The sequence below is a fragment of the Oryza glaberrima genome, chromosome 1, assembly GCF_000147395.1.
Source record: "Oryza glaberrima chromosome 1, OglaRS2, whole genome shotgun sequence".
In the NCBI taxonomy this organism is placed as follows: domain Eukaryota; kingdom Viridiplantae; phylum Streptophyta; class Magnoliopsida; order Poales; family Poaceae; genus Oryza; species Oryza glaberrima.
Window position 1 is genome coordinate 31,584,646 of NC_068326.1, and position 22,081 is coordinate 31,606,726.

At 41.8% G+C, this 22,081-nt stretch overlaps 2 protein-coding genes across 2 annotated transcripts; both read right to left on the reverse strand.

The window, feature by feature from the left end:
- Positions 1–977: 977 nt before the first annotated feature.
- LOC127755397 (probable LRR receptor-like serine/threonine-protein kinase At1g51810) lies at positions 978–6,018 on the reverse strand (the record flags this gene model as incomplete). The annotated part of the gene is made up of 9 exons (XM_052281109.1): positions 978–1,837; positions 1,952–2,138; positions 2,419–2,447; positions 2,643–2,962; positions 4,038–4,098; positions 4,180–4,251; positions 4,434–4,637; positions 4,756–5,238; positions 5,366–6,018. Coding segments are annotated over 9 exons (2,460 nt in total), but the record flags the coding sequence as incomplete, so codon positions are not given.
- A 6,223-nt stretch (positions 6,019–12,241) lies between these two features.
- Positions 12,242–19,411, reverse strand: LOC127776286 (senescence-induced receptor-like serine/threonine-protein kinase). Its single transcript, XM_052302649.1, has 12 exons — positions 19,261–19,411; positions 18,296–18,863; positions 17,695–18,188; positions 17,204–17,345; positions 16,867–16,938; positions 16,712–16,777; positions 16,557–16,637; positions 15,717–15,871; positions 15,340–15,575; positions 14,831–14,960; positions 13,431–13,490; positions 12,242–13,343 (listed from the first exon to the last, which is right to left on the reverse strand). Exons 1-12 carry the CDS (start codon positions 19,385–19,387, stop codon positions 12,667–12,669), a joined length of 2,808 nt encoding a protein of 935 aa, XP_052158609.1. The 5' UTR covers positions 19,388–19,411; the 3' UTR covers positions 12,242–12,666.
- Positions 19,412–22,081: the final 2,670 nt, after the last annotated feature.

Here is a 22,081-nt window from a genome sequence, read left to right on the forward strand (position 1 = left end):
ACCGTATTGACAACGATTAGATAGGTTATCCAAAATATTGTACTTAAGTGACATTGATATATAAGAACAACACCAACCTTAACCAACAGGAGTATGGTTATTACCTGACTGATAAGGGGCCTAAACCTGCATAAAAATCAGTGTACCCCTTTCTTTTACCTCGATCTCGCATATACCCTGGTACTAATGATCCACACACTATGCAAATACCGCGTCGTGATCTAAAGCGTTAATAATGTGTTAACGAGCCAGCTCACAATCCTCTCCGCCTGGCACGTTAAAATAGCGAGCTCAAACTAGCCAAGCCTTAACGAGTCGTGCTAGCTTTGTTATCCAAACCTATCAACAGGGTCCAAGGAAAAGGCCGAAAATCCGGGTACAAAGAAGTTGGGCCAACAACATTGGTCGCTCCTCTATGTCGGGCCAACTGCCTTTGGATATTGGGCTGAAGGACCCAGCCTTGCTGACATGCTTTCGCAGTCTCGGCCCATGAATCGCGTCATGGGCGTGCGGAGTCACTCGTGGGCTCTTCGCATCGTCTCGTTCTCCCTCCGGTGAATCGGCCCAGCCCATGGGGTGGCACTGTGGCAGGATTAGCTGAACTGGGCAGCGGCCGCACCGAGCTGCCGAGGTCGGTGGGGACGGGAACATGCGGCGGCGGCGGCGTGTGGGTGTGGCGGGCGGCACCGCGGCGGCCGAGGTGGCGACGGGAACATGCGGCGGCGTTGGCGGCGCCTGCCTGCACGACGGGCTTGGTGCGTATTACACTTGGGATCATCCCCTTTCAGAGGAAAGGGAAGCCGCTTCGCCGGCGAGAGCTCCGCAGCGCAATGGCTGCTACGGCGTTGGCTTTCGAATCGCCGCGGCTGGCGGTGGGCAGCTGCTCGACTGCGGGGGCAACGACCGAAGGGGTAGGCTAGGTATGCCTTCTACCATCCTTCCATTGCACCGGTTACTCATCTCATCTTGATGTGTAGCACATCCATCTTCATCATGTTTTTATTTTTTATTTTTTGTTATTGTCGCATGGTTTCCCATTTCTCTATTGTTTTGTGATGATAGCTTGAATTTCGTGATAGAATGGAAATCGCATAACAGAAGAACAAATATTTAATTCCACAAACTTTGCAGAAAAATTAGAGAAAACCAGAAGACACAACATCGTTTTAGGATTGTTTGGAACTTATTACAACTTAGGAGTATACTGCCAATTCAGGACACCAACTTATTCCAAGGTCGAGCTAGTAAACGAGAACAACAAATGGCAAAGGCATGCCAACTGCCCCAAAGCGATGCGGTTATTATGCAAATCATCAAACCTTCTCCAAGCATATCCAGCAATAACTTATCAAGCATTTCCTTTCACCTTCCCAAAGGATAGCTTAATTATGTGGTCCCACTTGAGGTACCCTCGTTGCTTTCTATTGAAACTCCAGAAATCAGCAGCTGGAATTGCCTCGATATGTCAGCGTCCATGGCTTCCTTCTGTTTATAGGACCTAGACACCAGTTGCGTTTCACATGTACCTGCTGGTAGGCATTCTTTGAGCTTGATAACAATGTCAGTCATGCTCGGCCTATCAATGGATGTGTTTTCCACACAGCTCATGGCAAGGTCTATGACACTCTGTACGGAAGTGGCATCATACTGATGCATCAGTGTACTGTCTACAGCATCATGAATGCTTCCTTTAGCAATCTTTTGGCGCACCCAGTTTGGTAGGTGCACTGGTTCTGGGTCCACTAACACCGATGGTAGGCCGGTAATGATCTCCAAGAGGACAATGCCGAAGCTATAGACATCTGCTTTAACTGTGAGTTGGAAAGTAACATGGTACCTGAGATGTAAGAACAGTACTAAAGTCGGCTTCTCTTTAATCTGCATTACTCACTTGACTCGAACCAGAGAAGAAGTGTATTGAACTAATATTGGTCAGTTAAGGATAACTCACTCGGGGTCAAGGTAGCCAACAGTACCGGCAGCAACAGTTGATATGTGTGTATGAGCGGGGGTGTAAGATCGTGAAAGACCAAAGTCGGCTATCGTGGCCACAAGATTCTCATCCAGAAGGATGTTTGCAGTTTTCACATCTCTGTGAACTATTGGTGGGGTGCATGATTCATGTAGATACTCCAGTCCTGCAGTCCATCAAAATTCATATGTTTGTCAACTTCTATGCTGTTTAGTTTCTAAAAGAGGGTACAAGATTGAAGTGGACCTTGTGCTGCATCAAGTGCAATGTGAAGTCGCTCTTTCCAGCTCAAACTGTAGTCTTGTCCTGTTCAAGGTGCGACGAATCGACACTCATAAGTACCATTTGGGCATGCAATATGTATGGGTAATATAGTATAAGTGTTATCTCTAGAGTTTAGGTCTTTTTTAGTGAACAACGTTAAATTTGTTGTAATGAATACAAACCTCCTCTTAAAACTTCTTGTAGGTTTCCTCTAGGCATAAAATCATACACAAGGGCAAGGCATTTCTTGTTTTGGCAATATCCCACAAAAGTGACAAGGTTTTTGTGATGAACTTTTGACAAGGTTTGCACCTGAAACAGCAGCAGATATCACAGAAACAGGCTTTCACTGGAATCAAGAAAAATAATATGCATGAAAACAATATGCTGCAAATAACTATTTTACATTCTGGAGGGGAATGATCTGATTCGAGTAGTCCAATAGTTCACCTCAGGGAGGAAATCCTTTGATAGTGCTATAGATGTCTCCCGGAGCACCTTGACTGCCACTTCCTCTCCATTCTCCAATAAGCCATGATAAACAGTACCAAATCCTCCTTTTCCAATGATCGATTGGAAGTTGTTGGTTATAGTCCTCAACTCTGTATATGTGAATCTTTTCGTGTCAATATGCAGGGGACTTTCCTCTTCATTCATATCATAATCGTCGTATTCATTTGATTTTCCTGCAAAGTCCCAAATCATGTACACCAAACAGGAAACCACCTTTTGCAATGATTAAAAATGACTTTGGAGATTAATCTTCCGTTTTACCTTTCCAACATAACTTCCAGAGGATGCACAGCACTACTAGGAGGGATACCACAGGAACTATCACACTAATGAGCAAAATATGCGTGTTCTTCTCATTTCCACAGTAGCTAGCTCTGACTTTGGAGCATATGGGATTGCCTTCTAGCCTAGTACACCAATGGTCAGTTACTCCATCCGATTCCAAATGCAAGTCATTTTAGCCTTCTAAACTCTTTCCTAAATGTAAGTCTTTAGGAACTTCTAGGCACTTTTGTTTCTTCCCCATTTACACTTGCTAACTAAATGCTACCCATCTCACAAATAAGTGGGTGTATTTCCCAATATAGTAGTACAAATGAAGAGCAACTAGGTCATTTGAGCTGTTTTCTTAATTCGCGTGCTTCATGTGCACAAGTCGAAAACGACTTACATTTGGAATCAGAGGGGGTATTAAATATATAGAATAGAGAAGGGGAGTATGGCAGCCTTCTCAAATTACTATGATTATAACATGTTTCCATCTTCCAACACGATGGACCTTTTGAGTTCCAGTAGTGCTTTTGAACTACTTCAACTTTAAAAATCAAAACAATAACTAGTACATGATTTATAAACCACATGATGTTGCTAATAAATCTGTTCCTGTAAAGTTCAAAGCTTATAGATGCTAAAGCATTTATAATTATTAGATACTGAACTTCCAAATTAGCTTTGTTTGTTGCTTTGCAATAAGGTGTCTGTGTTGTTTATGAACCTTAAATTAACTGATACTATTGTTTTGTGATAACTAGTCGGTTTTAGGCTTTTCCTTGTAGAATATTTATTTAATTTGATAGTTTTCCATATACCAAGTGAGGAGCCATGAAAGGGAGCGTTTCCTAACCTTAATTCAAGCTGACCGGCCTTAACTCTTTGAAGAATAGAACCGAGGATTGGTCAATCGAGCTGATTATTTGACAAGTTCCTGAAAACAATACTTTAAATGACTCATTCATCTAAAATATATATATCATCATCATCCAAACATTTAGTCAGAGACTTACAGCACTCTGAGTGAGTTGAGTTGATAGTCGGGAATAGCGCCTGTCAAATTGTTGTGTGATAAATCCCTATACATATTTTATTGTTCAGGGTACACGACACATAATTTCATTTAGCTCTATGAATGCTATATTGTAGACAACACTTACAAGTTCTCCAGTGATGGCATTTTCATGAGTGAAATGTGTAATGCACCTATTAATCCGCTGGCAGACAGATTACTGCAAACAATCACATCTCAATACAAGTCAGATTAATTTAGTCATGGCATTTTAAGACAGATATACACGTGACTAGGCATCTCCTATAATAGTATATTCAAAAGCAAAAAAAATGTATTTGGATCAACATGTATAACTCCAATGGTTAAAAAAACATATTTACAGTTTGGTTATGTACTTACACTCGGATGATACTTGGTTTTTTGTTTCCATAATTACATGCCAGACCTTGCCATGAATACTCCCTTGGGGAGCATGGATCTCCATTCCAGTTTCTTGTTAAACTGTAGTACTTCTTGACTTCTTTCATGTAATCAACTACAGCAAGAGAAGAATAATTGAAGTAAACATGAATGGAATAAAGGAAATTGCTGCATTTCTTGAAACTGTGGGTTGATCAGACGCTGCTGTTTCACAATGATCCTATGAACCTGCGGCATACATGGCACGCATGTCTAATGTCTCTGCGCAATAATAGTGTTACTGATCATACCATCGTCTCAAGAAGTGGTGAAGCTGTCCGTATGAACAAGGGAGTACACCTCGAACGCGTTGATGAGCGGTGGCAGCTCCGAGCTGGGCGTCTTGCGCAGGGTGAAGCCTGTGCCCTTCTTGTGCAAGAACTGGCCCCTCTGATACATGCTGTCCACCACTAACAGGGGTGGTGTGTAGTTGGAGAACAGCAGGGTTTCATCGCTGTAGATGTTGAATGTCCGGGTCGGCTTGTTGTTACCTATCTCGGCGAAGTGGAAGATGGGTAGCAGGTCCAGGCTCATGAAGTTGAGGTTGTTGATGATGCTCACATTGACGTAAAACTCTGAGAAATTGCTCCGTATGGTCGAGGCCTTCTGAAGGATGAGTTCTGGCACCAGGAAGTAGTCGTTTCCAGGAAGCCTTCTCACGGATTTGTTGGTGCTCACGTTGAGCCAGGGGAATTCGTAGCGCTGGGCTGCCTCCCAGAAGCGATCTATGGGATCATCCGGATATCTTGATCACCACAGCAGATACATGGAAATATGGAATGCAACAAAGAGCCCGTTGGCACCGTGAGGGAGACTGTGATTGTAATGTAGGTAATGAAAACAGAAAAAGGAAAAAAGAACTTTTGAATCACCTTGTGATGAAATCATCGACCAAGCCAAATCGTCTACGAGTTAAGTAGCTGATGGAAACAGAAGGGCTCAGAAATGGGTACATTGCATCCTCTAATATCCTCAAGTCCAGTGTAGATATGAAGGGAGTTCCTGATCCCAAGTTTATCAGACAGACAGACATGTTGGCGTCCGGAGCGACTGTGATCACCTCTTTCCAGACCGTGTCTGCTGGATTCCAGTTTGTCAAGTTCACCTTCGTCCAGAAGTTGACGCCGATGTGGAGTTCAAAGATAAACGGCAAACCATTCTCCGACGACTTGTTCCCATCGTAGTTCCCGTAAGTGAAGGTGGCTCTGATGAGATACTTCTTACCAGTGGTGGTTGGCAATGTATAACAGTTCCGTTGGCCATCAGGGAAGCTTCTCAGGGTTTCTTCTTGCTTATTTGTAGCACTTCTCTTGTACTGTGCCAGAATACTGTAGTTCTTGCCGCCCTCGACATATCCTTCGTCAGAAACATATGGCAACATTGTGTTCTTGTCGACATAGTCAGAACTATTTGTATATCCGCAGTCGATGCTTAAAAACCCTGCATTAAAACCACTGTAAGAGAGCTCTGCTAGCTGCTTTTTGGTTGTTTTATTGATATTTTTGGATGTGGACTTTATAAGTTTTTAGGTCCAGAGCTGGTGCTCCTACTGTGAGTTGGTTTTGCGGTGAGAAGAAAGCTGTGCAGCCCTGCAACTGCAAGGTTTTCTTTTCCTTCCTGGAGCTGATGTAGTGGTGGTATCAGGGTTTCTTTAGTTCAATCAGTCTTTTTCTTTTTTGAAAATTAGCTCAGCCAATTGATTTGGCAAGCATGAGCATGACACGAGAGGTAGAGCCGTAGAGAGGCCTCGCTACTGTGGGGCCTCACGAATTTATGGTATTTTTTTTCTTTCTTTCTTTTCTTTAAACCCCAAGGGGGAGGCTACCCATCGGTCGTCCGATAAAAAATGAAATATCGGACGCCTTCCACAGCCCTTAGTAGCAGCGCACCTAACACTACATGCAAAGGGCAAGTGCATGCAGCCGCATGTGCTAGCCTATGTATATAGCATGTACGCTACTAGTAGTATATTATAATGTATACATATTTTTTTTATTCTTTGAACTCTTTTATCTTAAAATATATATTTGATCTGTGATTTGATTGCATCATTGGATTTGTTATAATAAAATCTTTATAATAAGATCTCACGTGGCTATATTTTGATAAAAAAAAATACTGAAACATCATGAAATGCTTATTGCAACAACAGGTAGTACCATATGCGACATTTCAAAAACCCATTGCAACAAAAGAAACTTTATAATGCAACACAGTCCAATTATAATTGAAACATTTGTTTCTCAATGAGTGAAACACTGAATTTTAACAGTTGAAACATATATATTTTTTTCGTCAGAATATAATCATGCGAGATCTCATTGTAAAGATTTAATAACAAAAAATACACTACAATAATCGAATCATGAATCACATAATTAGTTTTGAAGAAAAAAGGTTTTAAAGATCATATCTCAATTTGCACGTTCATATATACTTGCATGCAAGTTGTTCATGCATGTGGCTGAGGAAAAGTAACAGGGAAAGAGAAATCAGGAAAACCACTGGGAAAGGTGAATCAACTTTAGACTAGTATAGAGGAGGAAGCTAGCGTCCGATATTTGTCTTCCCGTCGGACGCGCGACACGAAGCATTTTTCGGTATACTTGTATTAAGGAGAGGGGAAAACTGTACAGTAGCTGTTTAGACTAGGTAACGAAGAGAGGGAGAGAGAGAGAGAGGGGGGTGAGGGGTTGAAAAACTACCATGGGATGAACCCAGCGTGCAACAATGTGGTGATTACAAAATAATTGTGTCGCTACCCTCCCTCCCCTATTAGTGCATTTGGCTCCACCGGCCCACCAAAACCATATTTCATCGGTAATACGGTTTATCATCCCTGTAGCGGGGTTTCTTCGTTCCGAAAAACTCGTGCATTTCTCTCTTTTCATATTTCCCAGGAAATTAGGATTAGAATCGACTGGTTCCACTTCTTTTTTCCTTGGGTGTAGCTGTGACGCTCGTAGTCCACCATTCCTCGAGGGATGATGTGTTACCCCAATTGTGGAGTTGAAGCTGCGGGTGTTCTGCCACCTGCGTCCCTAATTCTCCTGGTCACCGGGCATCCATGGAGGAGGTGTTGCGTCGTTTCTAAGTTCTTGAAGCATAGTTGGTAGAAGTAATTATTTGGCCACTTTCTTTGTTGAAGCCTATTGGCCGTCCAGATTATGTTCTAAAGGAGCAGCCATGTGAAGAATTTGCACTAGGATGTTGCCCAACACTTCCAAACGAAGTTGGTAGAGACCGAATGTATAGACCGAAGGAATTGGATGTGGCGGTGTACTCCCTAGACACCGTCCACTTCCATCGAATGTTCTCATTGACCCCTTGCATTAGGGTTATGTTTGCATTCCACAGGCGCTCAGTTATCATGAAGAATTCAGACACTAGGGTTGTGGATAGGTTGTATCTGATGTTGTCAACCCATCTGTCATCTTGTAAGGCCTCAGCGACTGTTCTCTTCTTTCTTCGAGAGTGCTTGTAGAAATTTGGTCCAATTGATTTGAAGGGAATGTTGGATGCCCAAGTCAACAATGCCTTCTTGCCATCGCCAATGGTCACCTACGTCGAAAGTGCGAACAGTTCCTTGTCTTTGTCGTTGCAGGCATGACCATACCGATCCATGGCTTGTTGGGGGCTTGTCCATTCGTACCAGAGCCATCGAAGTCAAAGTGCTTGTCCCATTTGTTGCAGGTTAGAAATGCCCAAGCCCCCGTATTTGACTGCATGCAAAACTTTCCCCTAATTTAGTTTGCACTTGCCACCATGGACCTCGTCACTTCCATCCCAATGGAATTTTCTCCTGACTTTATCACTTCCTTTTCTTTTGCAACTATATAAAAAACGAATTCCCATCGTCCCTATAAAAGTTGTTTTTATTTTGGGATGGAGGAAGTACTCGATACTTACAAAAGCTAGTTTATTTTGGGAGGGAGGGAGTAGCATCCACATATAGGTGAGTATATTTTCTGATAGCTTTAAAAAATATACTCTTTTAATAGACACACTTAAAGAAATGAAAAACTATCGGTAAATTCCTATCTTATAGATTTTCAAAAAAAAAAATACCAACAATATTGTAGCATTTATAGACATCAGGATTGAATCCTAGTAGATTGAGCCATACACATTCGACTCCACCATATTATAGGTTCTCCATGCAAAACTATTTTGAAATATATAATGTAGTTTCTGACTTGTTTGTTGGGAATAAATAGCTTATCATCCATTTCAACAAACAAATAATGTAACAGAACTACAAGAAACAAAAGGGTGTAATAGGTAAATAAAAAAATAAAAAAGAAATGCTAAAGTTGCGACGCGAACTTGCCAGGGGGAGGGGCAGGCGGAGGCGCAGGCTGGGCATGAACATGGATCATGGAGGCAGCCAATAACATTTGGAACGCCAACAGCCATCGTGCTCCTGTACTCGTCAGATTATCGTAAACGATAGCCATGATCTTGCTATTTCGAAGTTTCAGAACAAATCTGACAAAGCAGCATTGTACGAAGTGTTACTGCGGATGAGTATTTTGTAGTCCAGCAAAGACATCATGTATATATACACACACACACGAACTGAATCATTTCTTCTAATTTGATGACACGGCTTTGGTTATTAATCGTTAACTATGCGCAATTGTGCAATGTGCATACATAATTTTTACTACGTCTTATGCATCGACGAGAATAGTTCAATTTGTCTGAAAACGTCGCTGGGATTAGCTTAGCTCCTTGACCTGCTGCAAAAATTTGCTGATTTTGCTAGTTTGACATGACATCGGTCGAACTATCCAACTATTGTGCGTCTAAATTATCTCGTTGAATACTGCATTTACAAGTTCACGAGCCAACTTGATAAGAAAATGTCAAGTTCACTGTCAACCTTATAAGAAAATGTCAACTTCACTGGTAGACTTCACAATAAAATATCAACTTTATAAGGAAAATGCATCTAAACGTACATATTTTGCAGGCCAAATATCTGTATATATATATAAAAAAAAAAAAACCTCTACCGTCAACGCCCGGTGCTCTGCTACTCTGCAAGTCTGTAGCATGATGCAATCTACAATTTTCTAAAATTGTTGGAATTGGAATAGACATCTAGGTCAGAGAATTATAATAATTTTTTACAGAAGTAGTTTGAGGTCAGGACCTTTTTTAAAAAAAATAAAAACTGAAAGGGATATTTGGGGTTTGGACTTAGATGAACCAAGTACAAGGGATGACCATGTATCTGGAAATGGAATAAGTTTACTTTACGTCCCTTAGTTTGTGTGTGTCGCATAGTCGAGTTTATCCCATCAGCTGCGGCGGAGGCGTAGCAGGTGCTGCAACTGGAGGAGGAAATCCTGATGCAGCACACGCACTTCTGCGCCATCTGCGGAAAGGGGTTCAAGGCTTCAAGCGGCCGGGACGCGAACCTACCGATGCACATGCGCGGATACGGCGACGAGTACACGAGCGCGGCCATGCTGGCGAAGCCGCCGCTGGAGGTGGTGAGGACTGAGGAAAAGCAGCAGCTAGAGCGGTGGTACTCGTGGTCCTTCCACTGGGCGCGGCCGTTGTCATGGGCAAGGTCGACGGCGAAAGGTGGCTCCGCGCGACGAAGAGAAAGAGGAAGAAAGTGCACTGCTGGAGAAAGGTGCATCAGTCCCGGTTGATAACCCCCTATAATTCCGGTTATACAACTGAATCATAAATCTGGGATTAAAGATGTTCATCTTTAGGGCATCACCAATATGGAGTATACGACAAAGTGATCCATATAGATAGGACCCACATAAATAGTATTTACCTATAGCAATCTTCATAATATATATAGATACAAGGTATCATTAGGAGGAGAGGGGAGTAGAGATAGATAATATAATTTATTCTATATGGGTAGTCCATATACATATGGTATCTTTTGTTATTTTTTCTATATGGACTAGTTGCATAATGATAATAGGTGGTTGAATGGTTTTATTGCTTATGGACTACTTTTATACCATATTATGGATGCCCTTAGTCCGGGTGAAATAACCGGGATTAAAAATCCATTTTTGATTAAAGATGGAGCCAGGCCAAGTCCGGTTGCTAGGTTTTTTTCTTTTTTATTGTTTTTAACATTGAATATTGATTTCAAATCATCCCCAAATAGATCATCATAGATCACAGAACAAAATGATATCTCCAAATTCTCAAATCGAACATCTCCAAAATACATCACAAATTCTAAAAAAAAATTGCATCACAAGTTCTAAAAAAATCATCACAAATACATCACATATTCACATCACACACAAATAAAATACATATCAGATCCATGCAATGAATCACAAATTCTAAAAAAAAAAAATCCATGTCGCTGTCGCCTCTCGCCTCCCCTTCGGCAGAGGTTCAAGCCGCCGCCTACCGCGTGCACAGGCCCTCCGCTGGCCTCGCTCGCTCGCTCGCTCGCTCTCACTCCTCGATCTGCTCTCGCGAAGATGAGGAGAAGAAGAGGATAAGGATAAGAGAGAGGAGCTCCGGACTAAAGATCAATTTTTATTCCCGATTGGTCACACTAACCGGGACTAAAAATCCCCGACCCTCGGACACAAAATGAACCGGGATCTCTAGGGCCGATAGAGTTTTAAACCAAGATAAAAAAAAATCATATTAAGTTCCGGTTTCTATTCAAATAGGGACTATTGTAGTTTTTTGCCAACCCAGCAAGGATGGTTTCTCCAGCAGTGGTGATAGCCGCTAAAAGTAGACTGGTACAATAACAGACTATAAGTCAACTATAAACACATATCGAGAAGATAAAAGAGGAGAGCGAAGATCTATAGCCATAGCACGGACTCCAAGACAATGTATATATATGACAGGTGGGACCATATATTAATAGTGTAGTATATGTTTATAGATAATTATTGTATAAATTAGTTATTAAATCAACTATAGATGATTTGGAGCTAATAGTTTACTATACTATTAAACTTGCTCTAATATGTGTGGTCTACGCTGACTCAGCTTGCCACATCACCTAAAACAAGGCATAATACTGGCTAGGATCTCAGGTGATCTGGTTTTCTAAATTGAGGGACCGGTTATATCTAGTATTTCGGTTTAGTGACGAATTTTAAATCGGCGATAAATTTTTTTTTGAGATAAATCGGCGACAAATTAAGTGACCTAAAGAAACTTTTATTCCTTCGGAAATTGGGTTTCTCCTTTTGGGTATTAGGCCGGCCCATAAGCCTCCGCATATTGGGCCGAAGCACTAGCCTTACCAACGTGCTTTGGCAGTTTCGGCGGTCCAGTACCTTGGTGGGCCTGCGTAGTCCATTGTAGGGCTCGTCTTGTCGGCCCAACCGGCGCGTCGGCCGAGGTCCACGGGCCACGCCGCTTTTTCTGGTGCTGTTTTGCGTTTCGGCCCCTCTTTCTTGGACTATTTTACGTTTCGGCCCCTCTGTTGGTGCGAATCTTGTGCTTCGCTGCCGTGCGTCTCTCCGCTGCGCCCATGGGGGATTGGGGGAGGCGGAGGTGGCGGCGGGCCGGCGGCCGCACCGGGCGGCGGAGGCGGGGATGGGCGGCAGCGCCTGCCTGCGCGACGACATAAGGTGCGTATTACACTCGTGCCGTCGGGCACTTGCCGCATTCATCCGCTCGTTCGTCTCTTTTTCTCGATGTTCGGCGTCGAGATCGCCATTGCCGTTGTTGTACGAGGTTGTACTGTTGGTCGAGTGAGTCTAGTTTGTTTGTTGATAGATAGATTAGCCAAGCAACCAACCATCCAACTGGAGGGCCGAAGGATTTTTGAACAGGAAGCAAGACCTTAAATATTTTTCTTGACTTCAATACAGGGGAAATGGCATATGTTAATGAAATGCAGACTTTGATTTTTAGCGGAAAACTTATTTTGACTGTGTTTTCTATTGTGAAGTATAAGGTATCTATATGGAAACGGATGAATGTTTCCCCTTCTTATTTGAAAAACAAAACGAGACATACAAGTTGTTCTTCAAATAACTTTGCTACTGAAGGCATCACTCCTAGACTTATATTGGTCTAGTGTCCCAAATGGCTTCACAAAAATGTTTAAGTCCAATATACACACATCCACTCTCAAGTCACAACGACATGGAGCAAGCAAACGATCAAACCATCTCCCAGCATATGTAGCAAATAACATTTCCTTTCATCGCCCAGAAATGTGGCTTATTTCTGACACTCCACCAGTATAACCAGACTGAAAGGAGCTGCCCTCGTAGCTTGTTGTGGAAGCTCCAGAAATCATCAACTGAAACTGCCTTGGAATCTCTGCATCCATGACATTCTTCTTTCGAGGGGTTGAAGTTGCCGACTGTCTCTCGCTTGAAATCGGCAAGCACACCTTAAGCACAGAAACAACCTCGGTCATGCTTGGCCTGTCAATCGATGCGTTTTCGAGGCAGTTCATGGCGAGGTCTATCACAGTCTGCAGGTGCGTGGCATCATATTGATCCAACAGCTTCTTGTCCACGACATCGTGAATGCTTCCCCTAGCAATCTTTTGCCGCACCCAATTTGGCAGGTGGATGGTTTGAGGGTCCATGAATACCGGGGGTTGGCCAGTGACAATCTCCAAGAGGACAATTCCGAAACTATAAACGTCTGTTTTAACAGTAAGCTGAAAAGTAGCATGGTATTCAGGGTCAAGGTAGCCAAGAGTACCAGCAGCAACAGTAGATATATGTGTGTGAGCGGCATTAAAAGCCCGGGAAAGCCCAAAATCAGATATCTTGGCCACCAGATTCTTGTCCAGAAGGATGTTGGGTGTCTTCACATCTCTGTGAACTATTGATGGGGTGCATGATTCATGTAGGTATTCCAGTCCTACAGCCCATTGAAACTCATGTTTTAAGCATAATATGCACACACATATGCGCTAAAAGAAAGGTGACGTGTATTTCAAATATAGACCTTGTGCAGCATCAAGTGCAATGTGGAGTCGCTCTTCCCAGTTCAAACTATTGTCGAATCCTGCATGAAAGTGTGCCATATTAATAGCATTATAGAAGTCCATGCGCACAGCAACGCAAATACTGCTTTTTGTCATTTGGAAAATTTGAAGTTATACGGGATGAGTATGTATTAAAAAAAAAACAATAGCAACAGTTGGTCTACTGATTTTTCAACTCTATATATCTATGCTACTAGCTGAATGCCTGTGCATTGCAGCGGGAGTTAAATAAGAGAACCCCACCTTATACTTTAGTGCCTCAAAAATTAAATTAAAATTTTCTCATTGTAAGATCTTCAGGTCATATTATTTGTCATCACTTTTACCTCTGAAAGAATTTTTCCCTGTTTGATGGCTTGAGGTTAGGGAAGGGACAAAAGTCCACCTACCTCACTGTTTGGGGGACCCACATGGAAGCGGTGGTGGTGGAGGCAGATTCACCACTCACCACCACCATTGGGGTCTTTTAAAGGAATATAGATATAGTTATAAGCTAGCACTGTAAACTTTAAAAGGAAAACGGCTTTCCTTCTCTTTGATAGAGCACTTTTTATAAACTTCTACTGAGGGAAAAATGATCATCTACTTAAGTATCTTTGAGTGTACATAAATCTGATTGTTTTATTCCTCACCTGTCTTTGAAATATGTGCACACTTATATTTTCTAGCTCTTACGACTTGAAGAACACATGCACACCTTACAGTTGCCATTATATTATCCCACTGTCTAAATATATAGTATTGACTGGTAATAATAACTGTTTAGGCAGCCAGACCTTTACATTCTCCTCACCTACCTGCCGTGTATCCAATTTTGTGGAATTAGCAGAAGTTGGCTCGTAAGTGTTAAGATGGAAAATCTTGCTTAATAGTTCTCTGAATTTATGACCATACATGTTCATGTTTGAAAAATTAGCAGCGATTGATTGGTTGCCTGCGACATGAAAATCCAGTTGACACTGGATTTGAAACCCTGACTAGTTTTCTCACAGAGTTTCTCCTTTTCCTCACTATCAAATCATCTCTAGATGATTAGGCCTGATAGCTAGACAAAGTTTACTATTGATGAAAATTTGAGAACTACTTTGTTCCCTCTAATTAATGAAACTATAGAAGTTGTTTATGCTATGAGTTGTTCCCCAATGTAAACCTCTATTCTATTTGAACTGATTTCAAGTTTGAAACTTCGACTGATTCAGTTTTGTTGAGTCAGAACTCAGAAGTACAACTGTCATTATAGAAAATTAAATAAAGGTTGGTAATCATAACAATGTGCAATTTGTACCTGTATTACTTAACTACTTTACTCAATTATGCTTGATAGAAATTTTAAGAAATGTAAAGAGGGAAAAGGTAAAACCTCCTCTTAAAAGCTGTTGAAGATTTCCTCTAGGCATGAAATCATAAACAAGTGCAAGGCACTTCTTGTTTTGGCAATATCCTACCAAGGCAACAAGATTCTTATGATGAACTTTTGATAAGGTTTGCACCTGCAGCAGGAAGATATCATTTTCAAATAATGTAGAGCTGAAGTCAGATGCATCTCTTTCTTGAATACTCATTCCATCCCAAAATATACCTTTAAAAGTTTTGCATGGATTTTATGGAAGTGGGTAGAATTAAATGGGGGATGATTACGAGGGGGTAGGTGGAGAAGTAACTATATTTTGGGATAAATTTGAATGCTAAAGTTAGCTATATTTTAGGACTTAAGGAGTACGTACTAAAGATGTATCTCTTTCTTGAATACATAAAATGGAAATTGTTTTAGGTGTCCTTTTGTCTACTTTAGATTGAAGTAAATACTAAACAGAGTTTTCTACTAATTAGAATCGTTGCATACCTCAGGGAGAAAGTCTTTTTTCTTACCTCAGGGAGAAAGTCTTTTGACTCTGCTATAGATGTCTCCACAAGCACCTTAACAGCTACTTCATCATTATTTTCCAGTATGCCGTGATAAACAGTGCCAAAACCTCCTTTTCCAATAATCGATTGGAAATTGTTAGTTATGAGCTTCAGCTCTGCATATGTGAATCGTCTGATGTCGATATGTAATGGAGTTTCCTCTTCATATATTGAATAATCTTCATCTTGTCCTAATTTTCCTGCGAAGTCCCAACCTTTATTTTACATGAAAGTACAGCTATTGCCTATTGCTAATGTACATCAAACAAGCAATCATTGAACCATCCATTGCATTGATTCAAAAGGACTGCAGAGACTAGTGTAGTAGTGTTTTATTTTACCTTTCCAGCACAACCTCCAGAGGATAAACACCAGTACTAGGAGTAGGAGGAATACCACAGGGACTATCACTGCGATGAGCAAGACATGTGTGCTGTTCTTCTTATTTGAACAGTACCTATCTTTGACTTTTGAGCAAATGGGGTTGCCTTCTAGTCTAATACACCGTTAGTCAATTATTAAACAGATAAAATCAAATAGAATGAGCTGAGGATAAAAATTAGCTATGGCAGCCTTCTCAATTACGATTTGAACATGCTTCTGAATTCTACTAGTACTTTTGGATAGCTTTTACTTAAAAACAGTACAACTATTACATGGTTTTTCAACAACCAACAAAGAACTTGGTGCAAGGTTGCATGCTTGGCTGCTGAAGAAGTGGCCCTCTAGCACTCGGCAGGAGTTCCAATTTAGCGCGAGTTGCCTCGGTAGCTTAGTCACAACACTAACTAAACCACGAGATATAGTCCTTCTCTACCTTTGCCTTTCTTTTTTTGCACTTTTCCTTTCCCGTGTTATAGCTGGTGTACAGACTCTTTAATCTTAATATAAAGATACGCATATCTTATGTGTATTCTATTAAAAAAAAGCTATTGCATGGTTTCTGAAGCACGTGCTGTTGCTAATAGAGTCCCTAGAGGTTCTATGTGCAAGTTTGCCTTTTCAATTGTTTTTGAATAATGTGGTCACAGTGTTTAATGTTAAATTGATTGATAATGTTTACTGTTGTTTTGTACTCCAATAACCACTGTTGGTTTTAGCCTTCTCCTTTTATAGTAATTATTTAGTTTGATGGCTTTTATGTATCATGTCAGGGGCCATGCAAAGGAGTGTTCTCTAACCTTAGTTCAAGCTGACCAGCCTTGAACCTTTGAAGAATGGAGTCCGAGATTGGTCCATCAAGCTGGTTATTAGACAAGTCGCTGAAAACAGTAATTTAGACAAGTCATTCATCTAAAAATCTATATTATCAGCTAATATTTGATCAGAAACTTACAGTACTCTGAGTGAGTTGAGCTGATAGTCTGGAATTGCGCCTGTCAAGTTGTTGTATGATAAATCCCTATATATGTTTTGGTGTCCAGGTTAACACAACAATTATCACATGATTTAATTTAGCTCTCTGAATGCTATGTGGTTGTCAACACTTACAACTTCTCCAGTGATGCCATCTTCATGAAAGATATGGCTAATCCACCCCTTAATCCACTGGCTGACAGATTACTGTAAACGGACACATCTCAATATAAGTCTGATTGATTTTGTCATGGCATGTTAAGACTTCAGACAATAATACCTGTGACTAGGCTTCTCCCATAATACTATAGCTAAAAGACAAAATTGTATTTAGAGCAACATGTATCGATTCCAAAGGTTAAAAAAACATGATGACATGCGATGTTTTTCTCCGTAGACATGCGATGTTTTGATTTTAGAATAAAACAACTTGTATTCCAAAGGTGTATTTACAGTTTGGTTATGTACTTACACTTGGGTGATTGTTGGATTTTGTTTTCCATTAGCATAGTCACAAGTCAAACCTTGCCAGGAATACTCTCTTGGGGAGCATGGGTCTCCATTCCAGTTTCTTGCTAAATTGTAATACGTCTTGATTTCTTTCATGTTATCAACTACAGAAACAAAAAGAGAAACGAAACAAACGTCAAAAGAATAAATGAGTTGCTGTATTAGTTTTTTTTTTAGATAATGAGTTGCTGTATTAATTGAAACTGTGGTCTTGCATGATTACTAAATAAGATGGAGACATTCACTTATGAAGTTGCAACATAATTTCATAATGCAACTGTTATATATGTAACTTTGTACTTATTCATTTATGTGCTAATAGTCTTTGTTCTCAATAAAGCTCATGAAATTCTATGTGTGGACCAGGTTCTGCCATGTAGGATGTTCGCATGAACCTGCAGCTTACGTGACACATTTGCAATGTGTGCGCGTGCAATATACTGCTGATCATACCGTCATTGGAGTCAGCTGTGAGGTTGTCGATCCGAACAAGTGAATAGCACTCAAAGGCGTTGATGAACGGTGGGAGCTCCGAGCTGTTCGTCTTGCGCAGACGAAAAGTTGTGTTCGACTTGTGCAGGTACCTGCCTGGTGGGTACGTGCTTACCGCTTGCAAGTAGGGCAGTGAGAAGGCTTGGAGCAGCGGGTCATCATCACTGTAGATTTCAAACGTCCGGTTTTGGCTGTTCTTTTCTATCTCGGCAAAGTGGAAGATCGGGAGAAGATCCAAGCTCTCGCCTTTCAGGTTGTCACCGGCCTTCACGCTTATGTTCAGCCATGAGTAGTTACTTCTTATGGTGGAGGCCTTCTGGAGGATGTCCTTTGGCACCCGGAAGTTATCGTTTCCTGGGACCTTGTACACTGTTTGGTCGGTGGTCAGGTTGAGCCAGGGAAATTTGTAACGTTGGGCTGCCTCCCAGAAACGATCAAAGGGATCAGTTGGATATCTGGATCACCACAGCAACGTAAATGAGTAAGGGCAACTATGGACTATGGTTACATTATAGGGACAGAGAAAAAAAAGAAGAAGAAAAAAGAAGGATTTTTGTTTCACCTTGTGAACTGATCATTGACTTCCCCAAATCTTTGTCGAGTGAAGTAGCTAAGTGATACAGAAGAGCTCAGAAAGGGGTACATTGAATCATCCAATTCCCTCAGGTCCAACGTTGATATGAAGGGAGTTCCTGATCGCAAGTTAATCAGACAGACGGATATGAACTTGTCCGGTGCAACGGTGAGTACCTCCTTCCACACCGTGTATGATGAACCCCAGTTTGTCAAGTTCACCGTTGCCCAGAAGTTGACGCCGATGTGGAGTCCAAAGAGAAACAGAGAACCTTTCTCTGACGAGTTGAGCCCATCGTAGTTTCCATAAGTGAAGGTGGTTCTGATGAGATACTTTTTACTACTGTTGGTTGGTAGTCTGTAACAGTTCCGTTGGCCATCAGGGAAGCTTCTTAATGTTTTTTCTTGTTCATTTGTAGCATCCGCCATGTATTGTGCCATAATATCGTAGCTCTTGCCGCCCTCAACATATTCTCTGTCAGAAACGTACGTCAAATTTGTAGGAATGTCATTATAAGTACTTTTATTTGTCAATCCGCAGTCGATGTTTAAAAACCCTGCACAGACGCACATCCCTGTAAGTAACAGTTTTCTGTAATAAAAAGTAACAGTCTCTAACAGACACCAGATACTTGTACTTGATGCAGACCGATGCTTGCTTGAAAAGAAATTTGGTGGAGTATATCAGGTTGTATTCATGTCAGGTTTTTCAAGTTTAAAGTTCATGTGAGTTCATGATTTAGCTCGATCAGCTAGATATTGGTATGAGTATATATATGGGAAGTTCTTATATAATTTCATTCTTGATAGGAAGGATATGGGAATTGTTTAGCTCTGAAGTATTATGCACGGTTTTCTTGAGTTGCATAATGAAGTAATCTGAACTGTGTAGATGGAGCATGGATTACAGTTTACAAAGAAGTAGGCTCGCAAAGAAGCAGCTCTGATAATTACCATCAGAAGACACGCCATGGACTTGTGTCGCCGCGACCAGGATGAGCAGCAACGACAATATCCATGCCAGCTTGGTACCAGCCGAGCAGCTGTAGCTGATCACCATCAAATCCTTCTGTTCTAGCATTGGACGGGGCCTTCAGCCATTTTACAAATTAATGAAGTGTGTTCTATCCCTGTATCTGCTACAGATGACTTTATAGCTACCACTGCAAAGCAGAAACAAAGCTTTAGTAATATGTATATTGACTTGGCCTTGACGGCTTGATCGTACGTTCAGAGATAATCGAGTCGGGATTTGCAGCCACCCGCAAGAAGAATCTGTAACAAAATCTTAAAACAAATGCAACTTGCCGTGGAATTTGCATGTCAATGATCTTGTCGCCCTATAATTTACGGTTGCGACGAGAACGTAATCCTAACCGCAATGATGACGAAATTGCAACCGGCGAAATACATGATCCGGGTCACCTTTTTCTGGCTATCGATCGCATGAATACTTTTGAGTACAGCAAATAGTATATTAGCACAATGCTGAAATGCATGCTGATGTTTCTCTGAATAAGTATATGATCCTGTCAAACCAAGCCATAAAATAGTGGCAAACAAACCCGTCGCGGTCAGACCATATATGAGATGAGATGAAGAAGAACATCTGCAAATTGCGAAATGTTAATCTGAGTCCGCTATGGGTAGAACCCCGGAATGCGCCAAGTTGGATGACATAAGAAGTATGGGGGATCGAAGGTATGCTTCCCTGTCGCGATCAGGTGTCTGCATGCGGTTTTTCTTTCAGACGTGCACTGTTTGCGTTTTGTGTTTGGTCGCATGTCGAATTCTGACAAAACAACCGGGGGCCGGCATGGCAACGACATGGTCGATTATCCTATCGGGATATATGCGCGAGATCATCCCTAGAGTGCGTCAGCGGCAGGAAGACCACGGGATGCAAGTCTCAGATTGGTTTTCCTTGGAGGAAATCTTCAGAGATCGTCGCTGTTAGTTGGTTACCGCGGGTTCGGTACGGATTTGTTCGTCGATTTTGCATCATCACCGCCTCTCGAGACTTGACTTCGTTTGCGCGAGCTCATCGCCGCCGGTTGCTCTGAGGTTAAAGTCTCTATTTCTCCTTAAGGCTTTGTTTGGCAAATGGTGTAAGAAAATAATATTTCACCTTTCAAAAGGTAATATTATATCCGAGTCATCCATTTTTTATACCTCATTTAATCCTAACCATTCATCTATTTTCCTTTCCCAATCCCACCTCTCATTACCCATTTGCCAAACACACCCTAAAGGCTCAAATGTGCGAAGAACGGACTATGATTCTAGTAGTTGTTATATTATGGTAAGACGTACATAGGTAGAAATAGTAGCAAGGCATTTTTACAGTCGTGCTGGTACTACGCGTGCATGTATTTAGCAATTTAAAGCGCTGCTCGGGAGGCGAATCAGAAGATGCGCGTTTGCTGGGCCAATCGAAATTAATCAAGGGCCTGTTTGTGGGAGCTTAAGATTATGAGAAGCAGCTAGTTGGTAGCCAGTTTTTGGGAATCTGAAAAAGCTGGGTTTTTCAGCTTCTGGCTTCTAGTTTATTTAGTCCTTCAGACATGAGTTGAAAACCTTCTGGTCCCGCGTTTGTCTTCAGCGGCCCGAGTGGAATTGGAAATCCTTCAATCAAAACTCCAGGGGATCACTCTTCAGGATGGCGCAGATATCAGGAAATGTTCAGAACATTCAAATGCAGTTATCACCTCGGTCAAGAAAATCTACGACAACAACTTCTGCTCGGCTTCGCTGTGTGAATTGGAAATTTATATGGAGCAACAGAGCGCCTCTAAAGGTGCAATTTTTTGCTTGGCTTTTGGCAAAGGAAAGGCTACCAACTAAGCATAACCTGATAAAAAAGGGATTGTCTCCTCTGCTACTTGTGATATCTGCAACATCGAAGTGGAAGACAGAAGCTATTTTTGTTTAAACTGCCCCTTTGCTCAAGGGTTCTGGGCGGCCATAGGTCCATAGGAACATGCCCCCGTCTCTCCAGTGGGCTCTTCGTAAATGTATGGAAGAAAGTGGACTTTGGCTTGAATGTCTCGAAATTGAGCATCGCTCTGTAATCAATTCTTGGAAGCTAATCTTCTCTTCTCCCCTCCAGAGACTAATGTGTAACTAGGAGGAAGAAGCTACGGTAGCTATAAGCTCCCCCAAACAGGGCCTCGGCTGCCACGGGAGATCAACGTGATGTTGGATTGGAAAACTGCATGGTTTCATGGCAGGTGCAAATGGATACATGGACGTTGGCCCAGTGCTCTCATCCCTGCTGTCTCTACCGTGCCAAATCACGCATGAAAAGAATCATTGTCATTATACTCCAGTTTGGAAAGCAAGAGGAACGACGGCAACGTTTGCTTGCACGACCAGTTCGATCGATGCGTTTCCCGGTCGCAATCAGAGTCAAGTGTGCACGCCAATCATAGCTCGGATTGGATTCGAGGAAGCCTTCAACGGTCGCGACTGCGAGCGATCACGTATGCACGCGCTTGGCCCATAACAGTAGGTACCACGGACTTCGGTACGGTTTTTTGCTAATTTTTTCATGTGTTCGCGTCACCGCTCTTGAGCCTTGACTTTCTCTGCCACGAGAGCTCATCGGTTGGTGCAGCGGTAACCAGCTCTCGGATAGGTCGGGTAGTCGTCCGGGCACCGTCATAGACGTCTTCACTCTAGATAAGATAATCAATTTTTTTTGTTTTCATTTTTATTCTCTCCTTTTTTTTTTAAATCAAACTGTGAAGTAAACATCATGTCAATGCCACATGAA